Raw genomic sequence first — 13,649 nt, forward strand, 5'->3', positions numbered from 1 at the left:
CTGTTACATATTTGTGGCAGTACTGTTTTAGATTCCATTTTGGTCGCTTTGAGCCCCACCCGAATTAGTCGGTTCTCCACTTATCCTTTGCTAACGAGTTGGGTGTGGGTTTGCGGTATGTTTGTATAATGTGTCGGGTCAATTCCATTAAGGTCATGTGAAGCCCAACCTGAATGAGCCTGTTCTACAAAAGTCATTTTGCTGTACTTTCATATAACTCAAGAGTGAAGAATAGTAACTATCATGTATTGTTGTAAGTTCATCGTGTCCACATTAAAAAAATTGACTTTACTAGTCTTTTTAAATTCCTAGACCCAGCACACACTTACTTCCTATAGAGTGCTGGAGGGGTTACCTAGTATCCCCTGTGTCTAGAAACTCATGTAGAAGCCAAATGCTACCATTTTCTATCTAAATAGCTGGTGGCAATGGTTTTACAACTAACTACCATGATTTTTCCCGACCGCGAACACCGGTAGCTAAAAATTGCGGGAGCCATGTTTTTCAAGATGGCGCCTTAAGCCCCTTTGTTTAAACAGGTCCCAGTCTTCTTTTCTCACCATATCTTTGTGGAAAGGTCCTTCTAGTGTTTGTCTCTGCGCACCAAACCAGGTTTGGTCCGTTTGTTTCTATGCCTTTGGCGGCCTTTTCGACTGTAGACCACCTCTGGCGTCTGAGTGTCTGGGGTAGGCAGTAAGTGAGAGAGATGCCCGAAACTCCCTGTGCTTAGTCACCTAGGAGACCCAAATGCACTCTGGCATGATTGGCTGGCTGACTTTCCGGCAAGGACAGCCACCCTGCTTGGTGAGTGGCAGCTAGGCTGGAAATAATGGGAGAAAACTGTTTAAAAGGCGAGTCTCTTGGACTGGAAAGCAGAGTCGACCACTGGAACGAAAGAACCGAAGACGAGCTGGAAGAGTACGTCTGCTGCAGCTTCTGGACCGTTGGTTTGCCCGGTGAAGCCCTGCTGCAGGTCCAAATTGCCAAGTTCATCTCGACAGAGAAGCCTCTTCAAGGACGACTTCTTCCTTTCAGTTGGTGGGACCAATCAACTCATAAGCCACCTGGATACCATTCTCGAAGCTGGTTAGGATTAACCAGGGAGAAGGATACCAGCTTGTGTGCTTAAATTACAGCTACTCGAACTGAAGTGACTCCATTTTGTCCACGTTTTCCAATGATCTCGTACAGTGCAGGAATCCCCATACGTCCTCCCTCTTGTCCGCACCTCTGAGGCTCAGGAATAGTGAGATCTGCAGGAACTGCCAGGAACCAAAGTCTTCAGCTGCATCTTTTGCTTCATACTAAGCTACTGTGCCAACCCGATTGAGAGAACGAATCTCTTGCGGTAAAAATTTGTGAAACTTTCCCAACACTCAGGCCTAATCAGCTTGTGACCCAACATATGATTCTTTTTCGTACAAACTACTTCTGAGAACTTTTGCAAAGACTTTACCGTTTACTTCAAGAACTGCTCTTTCCTATCCAAGACACTAGTCCATTGACATTGGCCTAGGCCTATTGAACTGAAGCGAGTCCTCTAGTGAACTAAAACTATTGGCACTGCATAAGAAAGTATTTGCGATCTATTCTGCTAACTTGTGCCTTTTTACTCCCTTTGAAAGTAACTGAAATGCCATTTTGCTCCTATTTCAGGGTAGCCTAATTTGTTCAGAAACTCATTGGTTCGTTATTGATGTATGTTTGTGTATAATATTAAGTTGCCTTCTTCTAGTGAATGTTTTCTAAATGATTGTGTAATAAATTAATAAGTGTTGTGCCAAGAAACCTTGAGTGTAAGTGTCTACTTGAACCACTGTGATTGTAAGACCTCTGTGTAACCTCTAGTACTGCTCACATTCCCTCTTGAGATAAGCCTGGCTGCTCAGCTCGCTACCACAAAACTGTGTAGTACAGATTTATACCAAAGGTTGGTTTTGCTTACACCTGTAGTCCTAATTCTATGTGGTGGTCCCAGAGGGTACTGCATGCAATTCTGCCTAACACCATGTAAATAAAAACATGGGAGACCAAGCAGATCCCTGGGCACATCTTACTGCAACTGAAGAAATCGAAAAGGCTCAGAAAGAAGCAATTGAAACCATTTCAGGACAGGGACCCCTATCTGCAGGCAGGTAAACAGGCTATGTAAAAGTGGTCTATGGTTGATCATGGTACAGCTGGCACGAAAGACAAATTGATAGTAAAAGAAAATGGCCTACTAAGCTGCACGGCCATGCATTTCTCAAGGTAACTGCTGGAAAGCTGTAAGTATTTAATAGGATGAAGATTTAAAAAACATTAGTAGGATCTAAATTGGGGTTATTATCAATGGTCTAACCTTGCTAATCGTAGTGATGAATGGAAAAATACTCATATGCAAAAGAACAATGTAAAAAAGTGACCAATAACAGACAATAGTTAATTTTGAATTGAATTGAATCCCCGGAGCTGCACGATGGCGGGAGGCATTGGTAGTCGAGGCTGCACTGTCTCCGGTGGAGAGACGGGTGGCAAGGAGGGGGTTTTGCCTGGCCCCCTGCAGCTTCAGGGGAAGGTCTGAGAGAGCGGGTCAGAGAGAGCATTGGCAGCAATATAAGAAGCGGCAAGGTGTCATTGCAGAGACACTGCAGGGGCTGCTCATTATGGTCTCAATAACTCAGTGTGATTCTAGGAGACCGGAGGAACGTTTAGAGGCATCCTGGTGGACAAATAGGTGGCCAGCCAGAGGACCAGCTGGGTAGGTGCAGAGGACATCAGTTCAATAACAGGTGTGGTGCGCATCAACAGTATTATTTCATGTTGGGGTTCCAGGGTCACATGCCGGACTCCACGAAGACCCCAGCGAAGCCACGGTAGACGAAGAGGGAGGAGAAGGTGGCTACATTATAAGCAGGAGCAGAAGTGCAACCTGAAGGGGATAGTGTGATACAGAAAGAAGCTGACACCAAAATACTGGAGATTATTTTACAGCATCCATGGAGTCGCGTATTGATGAAATTAAGTGTGATGTTGGCCTCTTGAGGCAGTATGTATGAACCCTGGCTAACAGAGTGGGAGAGATGGAGGTGAAAGTGGAGGAGGTGGAGTCTACCACAAAGGAATTGAAAGTTCAAGTACAAAATCTGATGACTTGAGGACAGAGCCGAAGATAGAGAAGGGAGGGCAAAGAGAAGCAACATTAAGATTGTGTGACAGCCAGAGGGGGAGGAAGGCAGAGACCCAACTATGTGTGTTGAAAATATGTTGCTCCAGGAGATTGGGCCAGGAAATAGCACAGGGATTCACTGTGGAAGGAGCCCTCAGATCATTGTTGAAAAGACCTCCCGTGGGGTGCCGGCGAGGCTGTTTTATAGCTAAGATCCTCAACTTTAAGGACAGGAAGAAGATACTGGCCTTCTCTGGGGAAGAAGGAGAGATTAGACGGGCTTCGACCGCAATGGCGATCTACCCAGATTACACTTTGCAAGTCCAGAGGCGGTGAGTCAATTTGTCCCAAAGAAAGGGAGACTCAGTCAGCAAGGCATCAAATATATGTTGCCTTATCCAGCAAAGCTGAAGATCCTGTACAATGGGAAGGCCCTTTTTTTGGAGACCCCAGAAGAAGTTTCCCGTTTGGTGGGGTTCTACAGGAACTCTACTTTCTTTGTTGTATTTGTATCTAGCCGTCAAGTCCTACGGTGGGGGGTGGAATGAATGACGGTGAACCCTGAATAGTTTTCGTACTGTTGGGCAGACAGTTATGGTCTGGTATTGTATGTTTAGGTTTACAAACAGACTGGTATTATCTAAAGGAGTGAACAGAATGTACTTTGGAGCTAATGAGTTTGGGGGAATATGGATGGAGAGATGAAAGGTGTGGGGGCCAAAATGGAAGGGTGTGGGAGGTCATAGAAATATGGGATGTGACGGGGAGCAGGGGAATGGGACAGTAGGAATCTGGCAGAACATTTGAGAGTGGCCTCCTGGAATGTCAGGGGGTTAACTAGTTATGTAAAGGGCATGAAAGGAGTGGGAAACACAATGCTGCAAGAGACGCATCTTACAGGGTAGAGACAGACCAGCATGCTGAGGAAGTGGGGAGGAGTAGCATTTGGGTCAACGTATTCCACCTATGCAAGAGGGGTTCTTATTTGGGTGGCACTTAGGGTACCCTTCCAAATGGTGGAAGTCATTACGGATGATGAGGGGTGGATGGTCCTGGTACATGGTTATGTTGGAGAAAGGAAAGTATGCCTTATTCATATTTACACCCCTTACAATGATGTGTCATCCTTCTTTCACTCGCTGTATGCTAGATTGGCCCTCTTTATAGGGATTATGTGGATCTGGGGAGGAGACTTTAATTGTGTGTTGCACCCACCCTGCGATAGGTCGGATGAGAAGTATGTTGTGCCAAGGGTCCTGGGGATCTTGCTAGAGAATTTAGAGTTGGAAGATATCTGGAGGTGGCTGACGGGTGAAACAAAGGAGTTTTCAAATTATTCAGGGGTGCTTGACGTTTATACGTGCATTGACTATCTCTTCACCAGCCTAGAGCACTTGGAGGAATTTGTGGGTACTTCCTATGAGGGTAGGAGTCTTTCGGATCACTCCCCCCAATTTGTGGATTGGGCTAAGAGCGCTCGCCCCGCTCCTGTGCCAACATAGAAGCTCAGGGCAGAGACCCTACAAGACGGACCCTTCCAGGAATACATTGCGGAACATATAGAGTAGTACTGCTGTACTACTGACAGGAGTGTGAGAAAGTAGGAAAACCTATGGGAAACATTTCATGTAGTGGTGTGGTGTATAGCGATTGCTAAAGCGGGAGGGGTACAGAGGGAACTGGTGGAGGAGGTTATCGGACTCTGAGGTAAGGCTCAAGCAGCTAGAGAAGGAACATGAATGGAACGCAAATATCGAGAAAGAACTTCTTGCACTGAGACTGGAATGTATAGAACACTGGGAGAGGTTGGGAAGATATAATTATGCATGGTATTCGGAAAGGTTACATGGACAGGTAGACAAACCGGGCAGGATGTTAGCATGGCATAGTCACGCGAGGGAAGGTTGCAGTGGAATTACAGAGATAGTGGACAAATGTGATGAAGTATGGAGGTTGCAGAGAGAAAACAATGATGGGTTTCAGAGATTCTATCAGAACCTATATAACCAGACAGGAGAGGACAATCTGCACGAGATGAGAGTGACGTCTCAGATAGATGTGCCAGTCCTGGAAGGGGGGCAGGCGGATCAAGCTCCACACACGATAGAGGGGGTTTATTTTGAGCACTGCCGACCGGCAAGACACGTGGGGGAGTGGGGGATGATTGTCTACCGGCCGAGTTTCATAATGAATTCATAGATGAGATGGCCCTCTGGTTGCTGGAAACATTTGAAAGCACATAAGAGTCTGGAAGGTTACTGCAGAGCATGAGGGAATCCATAATCATCCGATACTGAAGCCAGATAAACCCATGCAGAATTGCGAGTCATATCGATCAATCTCCATGATCAACCAGGATAGTAAGATCCTCGCATCCCTACTCGTGGAAAGGCTTAAAGCAGTGATTGGGACGCTATTACACCCTCATCAGACTGGATGTGTCCCGGGTTAAATGACCTCAGAGAACCTGTAGAGACTGCATGCGGTAATAGGGCATGGGGGGAGGGGTGCACAATGATATCGTTGGACGCCATGAAGGTGTTTTATTCGGTGCGCTGGGAGTGGCTATTTGCCTCCCTGGAATGATTTTGGGTGAGGGAAGCTTTCCTCAGATGGCTTAGGCTGCTAAACGCAGTGCCCACGGTGAGAGTTTGAACAGGGAAATATATTTCTGGCCTATGGAATCTACTGAGAGGCACAAAGCAGGGATGCCGTTATCAGCAATGCTTTTTATATTGGCTCTGGAGTCCCTTGCAGCGTTCTTAAGGATGGAATTCAGAGAGGCGGAACTCCTGGTAGACTGGGTGTGCCATGACGTATCCCTGTATGCGGACGACATGTTGTTGTATGTAAGTAACCCTGAGGAAAACTTGGAGTCCTTCTTGGAGGCACTCGATAATTTGGCAGCACTCTCCGGGATCACAGTGAGCAGGACGAAATCATGCATATTTCCGTTGGCAGGCTGGGCGGGGCTGGATGAGTCATGCTTGCCAAACTTGGGGCTTAGGTGGGAGACTCAAACGTTTCGATATTTGAGGGTCAATATATTTCATGATACCAAGCTCTCATATGAGCATAATACTGTACGAGATAAACTCAGTTTGGAGAAATCGATAGGTTTCTGGAAAAGACTACCTGTCTCAGTGTTAAGGAGAATAGCTCTCATTAACATGGCGGACCTGCCCCACTTATTATATAATTTAATATACCGTACCTCATACTGGGGGCCTTTCTTAAAGAGCTTAATTCAGTGGCTTCATTTGGGAGGCGGGCAGATAAAGGGTGGCTGGAGTACATCGTGCAGACTGTGGTTGGTGGGGCACGGCTGCACATTTTGAGTTATACTTGGCAGGACAGCTGCAGCATGTAGCTAGGGGGTTGCCTGAGGTGGGGACAGTGGAGCACACCTTATTACGAGTGGCGATTGCGCCATATCTACTCAAGGAAGTGCTATGACTGGGGGATCTCTTGGAGTTTCAGGAGATTGTGGGGAGGTTGTGGTGCATTCGGGCCAGTTAAGAACGCATGCCAGAATACTGCATAGGGCTAAGGGACTGTGGCCAGGGTCCTCTGGACTTCCGGAGGAGGAAAATAGCACGTTGGGATTGCTGTATGATGTATCTGAAGGAGGGTCATGGAGTGTTGCGATTGTATCGAGGGCTGTTGGCTGCTCTGTCAGTGGATGCAGTTGAGATTGAGAATAAATGGGAGGTTGATGTGGGCTGGAAATTCACAGAACAGGAGTGGACCAGGGCTACGCTGTATACAAAATATTTCTTGAGATTTAAGTTAGCCCAATTCTATGTTTTCCATAGGGTGTACATGACACCACAGGTTATATCACGATTCCATGGATCAACAGACAAGGGGTATCCTAGATATGGAACGGAGGGAGCAGATATGTTGCACATGTTTTAGGCTTGCCCTGTGATTGGGAGATTCTAGTAATAGAGGGAGTGTAGATTGAAAAGAGGAGGAATCACGAGATGCAATTGGTCACCAGAGGCCTGTTTATTGGCATGATACAGCGACCCAAAGCAGCAAAACCAGAAAATAGAATGCTGGATTTGACTTGGGTGCTTACAAAAAGAATAGCTATGGCTTGGAAATCATCAGAGGGTCCTCACATTGAATGCCACTATGAGGACCTGAGACGCTGGTCAATGGCAGAGGCCACTATATGGTACAGGGCCATGCAGGCAGGATTGAGAGCGAGCTCAGAGAATGTGGCCACATGGAATGCCCTGGTGCATGCACTGTTTAGTTTGCCCAATGACAAACCTCCAGGAGAATTATGAGTGGTTGGTGATTGGATTGGAATTATTGATAATATGATGAAGGGATGGAATCAGGGTCGCAGGGGAGGAACGGGGTGGGTGTGGGCACAAATTCGTAAAGGGTTGGCTCATAGAGAATCCTTGGTAGGCAATGTAGGCTGTTGGTTATTTGGTTAATGGATGGAACTGCAAAAAACTATTTTTAAAAATATTTTTTTTTAATGAATCAACATTTACCAAGATATTGAGACCGAATTTTACAATAGCAATGGCAATTACTTGGTTGCATATGAACCCATTGCTTTGAGTTGGATACCCAACACATTGGTGATGTGTTGGGCATCCAGCACAAAGCTATCTGCAAAGCAGTAACATGGCATACATTCACCAAGTATTACAGTCTTCCTATGCAGAGTTGAGAGAGCAGTTTGCTAAATCTTTGTGAATAAGGCAAACCTCAAAAGCCCCATTTCATTTGTATGTGTACATGATTTACGCATGAAACTTACACATCTGAGTCTGTTTGAAGCTTATGAATCTAAAGAAAGATCCTGTGCTAGAGAAGAAACTATTTCCTTCCATAGATTCAAATGCAATACGCCCGGCCCCTCATAAAGGCTCATGTGTTGTACTGTACTCTACTGTTTCCAAGAATCTCAAGATGGGCTCCATGTTTGACAATTGGAGGGGCGGGGGTTGTCCATCTCATTCGCTACAGGGAAAAAGCCTGAAAATGAGCCGGCTAGCCTTCACTGTGATTTAAAGTTGCACAAGGATTCTCAGCCTGACAACGGGCATCTTTAAAGCATAACAATCCATGTAAGATGTACGTGATGGAGATCTATAGTTACAGCTAAGTATTATTTTCCTTACTTTGCAGAACCTTTTCTTTTGACTGTACAAAATGTGGTTCTTAGAAATAATTATGTTAATCATTGCTTTATCTATCCACTCAGTGAGGATCTTCACTCTCAGGAGAGGGGTCATGCCTTGTACTCTAACGCTCATTCTTTCACAATGAGAAATGGGTGCTTCAACGTTTTAACTTTTTAACCATCCTAATCATCTTTACAAATTTGTCCTTCTAACAGTCAGAAACCATTAAGATTTTCAGAGGAATGTGTTTGGTCATTATATGAAGCACATTTAATAGATCTGTTTGGTATAATAGACTTGCAGCGAGGTCTGTAAAGGTCAAATGTTTGAAATGTCGAAAGAATGGCTGTCTATAGGAACAACATGGGAAGTGTCTTAAGAACTAGATCCAATGAGGTCAGCGTTATGTACTGTACTGTAATTCTGACCATATGGAATTTGCCTAAACACTGTACTTTAATTCCAATCAGCATACATTGAAATGGGGCTCGAATATTTTAAATGGTAATTGTAATTGACAAATCTGTTAATATGTATTTTTTTTTCTTCAATAGATTACAGTGTACCTTTGAACCCTTTTCGCTTGAAGTTAACACCAGATTTGGACAATTCAATTTACTCACAGATCTGATGGCGTCATGATGAATGGATTTGAGCAGTACCAGGCAATGATAACCCAACAGTGTTCTGTATTTCTTGGTGGCAATAAAGACTTGGGTGGGACTGATGAGGCACTGGGTTGTTGTAATTTCAACTTGTTCTGCTTTTTAAGTGTTTTCAGCATTTAGAAACCAGTAAGGTATTTCAGCAGCTTTAGAAATGTTACTCTTCGTGAGTTACAAAAATGTATGTGATTCTTCTTCACAGGCAGAAAACACATACTCTTGCTTACACATTTGTATATAACTGTAATTTGTACCTTTTATTCCGCTTGAAAGGGGAATTGATCCTTTCCACTAATAAATTATGTATGAAATCAATTGAAAGAAATGTTTTGAATTAAGTAATTAAGAGTTTTGCTTTCTTGAATTACATGGCTACTGTGTTACCTTTGCTCTTTACCACTCAAAGCAGCCCTGGCAGGTTTGGACAATGTGATGTAGTCTGCACTGGTAAAAATGCTTTTAGCCTCTAGCATTCGAGGCACCTTACAAGAGATTCTAGAGGCAAGTTATTTTAGTGTGTACTACACAAAAAATAGTATGGTTGCAGACCATTGACACTACATAAAATGATGACACTACATAAAATGATGAAATGGTTGACTTTCCCATTATGAAATTGAATAGATTGATTGAAATTAGATGTTCCCCATAAAACAGCAATGTGAGAAAATCTAGTGCCAGGGTGCAGAATTTAAATTGCTAAGCAAGTAGCCAGGCACAAGTTCCTTCCTCTGATACATAAACGAAGGTCAAGCATCTGCAAGTTGTGTACTCCCGAAAGAACAATCACAATACATGTACATGTAAATAGCCCTCATTATAAGATAGCCTGTCTACGATCCTCAAGTTTTCCAACTACTTAAGTTCATTTACTTGTGAGTGACGAAAGTCGTGGTCTGTAAAATATTGTTCTGTGTTCAATTAGAATGCTTTTTTTATAGACCTGTTTGTTTCATAGCGATAAATGAACCACATGGCTCTAATGATGAAACACAACTTTCTTTCTCATTTTCAAACACATAACTTACTTTCTTCACATCTCTCCTAATCGCAGATAAATTGATTTGATCTTTTAATACACCCGGCCATTGACGCGCTCGCAGGTTTCTGGTATTTATACTGTACGCGAATACCAGGACCATTTGTCTATTAACTACTATACTTGGTTCAGAAAGAAAATCTAATTTCAACGACTTGCCCCTCACACTCATGCTTTTATTTTAAGGGCATACATTATTGGGTACACAGTGGTAGTGGCTCTCCTAGACATAACCTCAAACTCTGGCCTTGTTGCACAGAAAAGAGGGGCTAGATGCTATTAACACAACGCACTTGCGCTATTTGAATGACACATGGCCTAGTAAGATCATTTGTTTTGTCCTCCCTCTGTCTACCCTTCCTTGTCTTGTCGCGCCTAGAAACACCTGTGTACAGGTGCGTTATAAATGGCTTATCATATAACCCATAGAAATATATTCTAATGTTCATTTAGTTTAGCAGTATTTAAATGTCCCCAGATTTCTCTTCCATAACACTAATCTGAGGTTACCTTTGCTTCAGAAAGGTGTATGGCTTGTGAAATCAGCAGTCTCCTGAATGTCAGATTTAGAAAGATGTAAGAGAGGAAATTAGATGTTGGCCAGATCATGATAAAGTGTTCCAAGACGGCAGCATGAAGTCACGGTTGCAAACTGCACAAGAATGTTACTTACCTGTAGATAATGTGGTTCTGTCTTGGCAAAGGCCTCTGTATTCAGTTCCACCTGGAAACGGCCTTCTTGAGGAGATTACTTAGCTACTTACTTCCAGTTGGAATCCCTATCTTATTTTCTCCAGTTGGAAGGGCTCCTTGTTTTTTTTTTGTTCTCTCAAAATTCTCCCTTATTCCACCCAGCAAACTCCCCCCATGCAGTGTCATTTGACGCAACATTTTTGGATTAGACCGAGCATGTTCTAGTTGCCCCTCGTTTTCTTCATTGGCTTCTATTGGCCCATTGAATTATCTGTCCTAATAGGATATGTCTGCTGTGAGCTAGCCCTCCCGTCAGGAATGAGGAATCAAAATTGGACTCAAATATTTGTTTTTCTTATTCTATGTGTGGACATGTGGTATATATTAAGATTTGTATGAATATTCTGATCTAGAGATATCAGTTATGGTTTTGTCACTGCATGCATAACTCAGTTATTAAAATATGAAAATTCTTTAATAAATCATCCAATCTAATATATATATATTTCTGAGGCTTGTGGAATCTGCTTAGATCACATGCTGTGCATAGGCTGACATCTAGTGGAAGCTGCAGAGTATTACAGTTTGTTTTTCGAAACTCAAAAATGGGCGTCGACACAGGGCGTGCCAGTAATACTATCCCTAGTGTGACGTCCACTGTATCCATGATCCCTCACGCGTGTAGGACCCTCAGATTGTTTTTTTCCGCCATACTTGACGGAAGCATTCCGCGGAGTTCCCTGGCTTTCAGCCATATTTTGCTAAAAATCAATAATATTTCCCCGTTTCTTCCACTTCCACGTCGAATCATTGAGGTTCGAAGTTCGACGCCGGCCTGGAGAAGAAACAACCGTTGAGAGCTGCATGATGGATTTTGGGCCTCGGAAGGCCGCTGGCCTCGGCCCGGGCCTTGGAAGGCCTCTGGCCTCGGCCCTGCAAGTAGGGAGCGTGGGGTGTGGTAACATACTCTACACTCGTATATATTTTCCTACACACACTAGCCCGCTGCCACAGGGTGCGTATGGAGGGTACCCCTTTCAAATTCTGCCCCAAGTGCAACCGCAAGTATCCTTGGGTTGACAAACACGCCACCTGTAACCTCTGCTTGCCGAGGGACCACCCCGAGGCGAACTGCAGAGCATGTAGCCGGTTCAAGGCTAAGACACTTAAGGACCACTCAACCAAATGTTGGGCCCACCACGCCAGGCAACGCGAGGCCATGGAAGCGGAGGGCACCCTCAGTGATGGCAGCGACACCGTACTTTCGGACGGCAAGGACAATGAGGCGTTGAAAGATGCCCAAGTGCAAGTCCCCGACCTCAGAAGGCTGGCCGGCAGGGCAGTTATGGGGAACACAACCGGCGACACGAGCGCTACCCACACCACTTCCACAACTAAGCACTCGAAGTCCAACCGAGACTCGACGCGCATGTCGGGTTCTCGGAAAGAGGTACACAAAGAGCGGTCCACCCAATCAGTGTCCTCTGGGCGTTCTCGCTCGTGATCGCCTCACGACACCAGGCAACCATCCACAGGTGCCAAAAGTGCCTCACTCACCAAAGTCATGGAGGTAGGCTCGTCAGAGGATGAAGCCGACTGCCAGCCCCAGGCTGCTCACCAAGAGTCGGCGTCAGCAGACCGTTCGGCAGCTGCTTCTGAATCCCGATGCCCTCACTCTAAGGAAAGGGACACAACCCCTGAATCTCGACGCCAGGCGTCGAAAAGCTCTGAGAGGGTGAAAACACCAGGGAAACACTCTTCCACTCATGGGGAAGGGGGAAAACAGCAGAAGAAACCATCCCACCCTTCTACTGCACCACAGCTACATAAAGACAGTTCTAAGTTTTCTGATAAACAGCTAGTCAAGACCCCTGCACAAGCCCATAGGTCCAGTCAAGTCATAGAAGGGGAACTCTCTCAAGAAAGGGTCATTCCCAGCTCCAAAAAATGGACCAGTGAGGATATAGACAGGGTTATGTCTAGAATGTCCTCCCTACCAGACTTCTACTCCAAGAACCCAGAACACTTCCTCTCCTATACCCCTGACGGGGCTACTCCCTCAGGGTCTAGGAACCCGCAGCCCCCTAGTAAGAAACCTTGGTTTGAGACCCCAACGCAAGGACGGTTTTCAGACCCTTTTTACATCCAGCCTTACGCCCAGTATAGTGAGGACCCACTACAGGATGAGGATCTAGACTTGGTAACGTTGGACGACCAAACTGGGGTGGACTATTATTGAGATGACGAGGACCAAGAGGAGGAGGAAGATGACCCAGAAGTCTACAGAATAGACTCCCCGGTAGGCAAAGAACCTCAAGTTACCGACTCTCCAGCCGACAACCAGCCTTCCTAAATGAGGTCTTGACTAAAGCGGCAGAACACTTCCGCATATACACTCAAGGGGCAGAGGAGGAGAGGGACTTTGCTGAGGAACTAGTAGGAGAAAAGAAACCCATTGCTCAGGCCATTCCAATTCTCAAGTCCATTCAACGGAGAATTGAACCTTCCCTTCTCAATCCTAACCTCACCAGGGCAGTAAACCCCAGAGTCGAGAAATTGTTCAGGGCAGCCCAATCAGACCCGCTTTACATAAGGGGGCAAGTGAAGCCTGACTCCCTGGTAGTTACTAATACCCGGAAGAGGGTGGGAGCACCTCTATCATCATCTGAGGCTCCCCCCGACAAGGAGAGCAAGAAAATCTACGGGTTGGGAAGGAAGGTAGCCTCCACTTCCGCTTACCAGGCAAGGATTGCCAATTCCACCACTCTGCTGGCTAGTTACAACTGCCACCAGTGGGAGCAAGTAGTTGCCCTCATCGACTCCGCACCAGAACCCTTGCCCAGGTTGCGTCGGAGGGGAGAGCTGTGTCTGGTTGCATCCTTAAGGCAACCTTTGATGCCGCAGATAACGCCGGCAGGCAAATAGCAGAGAGCACTGTCATTAAGAGGCAT

General features: G+C 45.3%; 1 protein-coding gene across 4 annotated transcripts in view; it reads left to right on the top strand.

Moving 5' to 3' along the window:
* LOC138576293 (zinc finger protein 414-like) overlaps window positions 1-9,281 on the top strand; it is a 659,544-nt gene extending 650,263 nt beyond the window's left edge. For all 4 annotated transcript variants that reach the window (XM_069649546.1, XM_069649545.1, XM_069649544.1 and 1 more), the window contains one exon: window positions 8,856-9,281. In XM_069649546.1, coding sequence (XP_069505647.1) covers window positions 8,856-8,932 — 77 coding nt within the window. In that variant the 3' untranslated portion in view covers window positions 8,933-9,281. The remainder of the gene's footprint in view (window positions 1-8,855) is intronic.
* The last annotated feature ends 4,368 nt before the right edge of the window (window positions 9,282-13,649 follow it).

Source organism: Ambystoma mexicanum, chromosome 1p, assembly GCF_040938575.1.
Source record: "Ambystoma mexicanum isolate Mex_15411 chromosome 1p, UKY_AmexF1_1, whole genome shotgun sequence".
NCBI lineage: Eukaryota > Metazoa > Chordata > Amphibia > Caudata > Ambystomatidae > Ambystoma > Ambystoma mexicanum.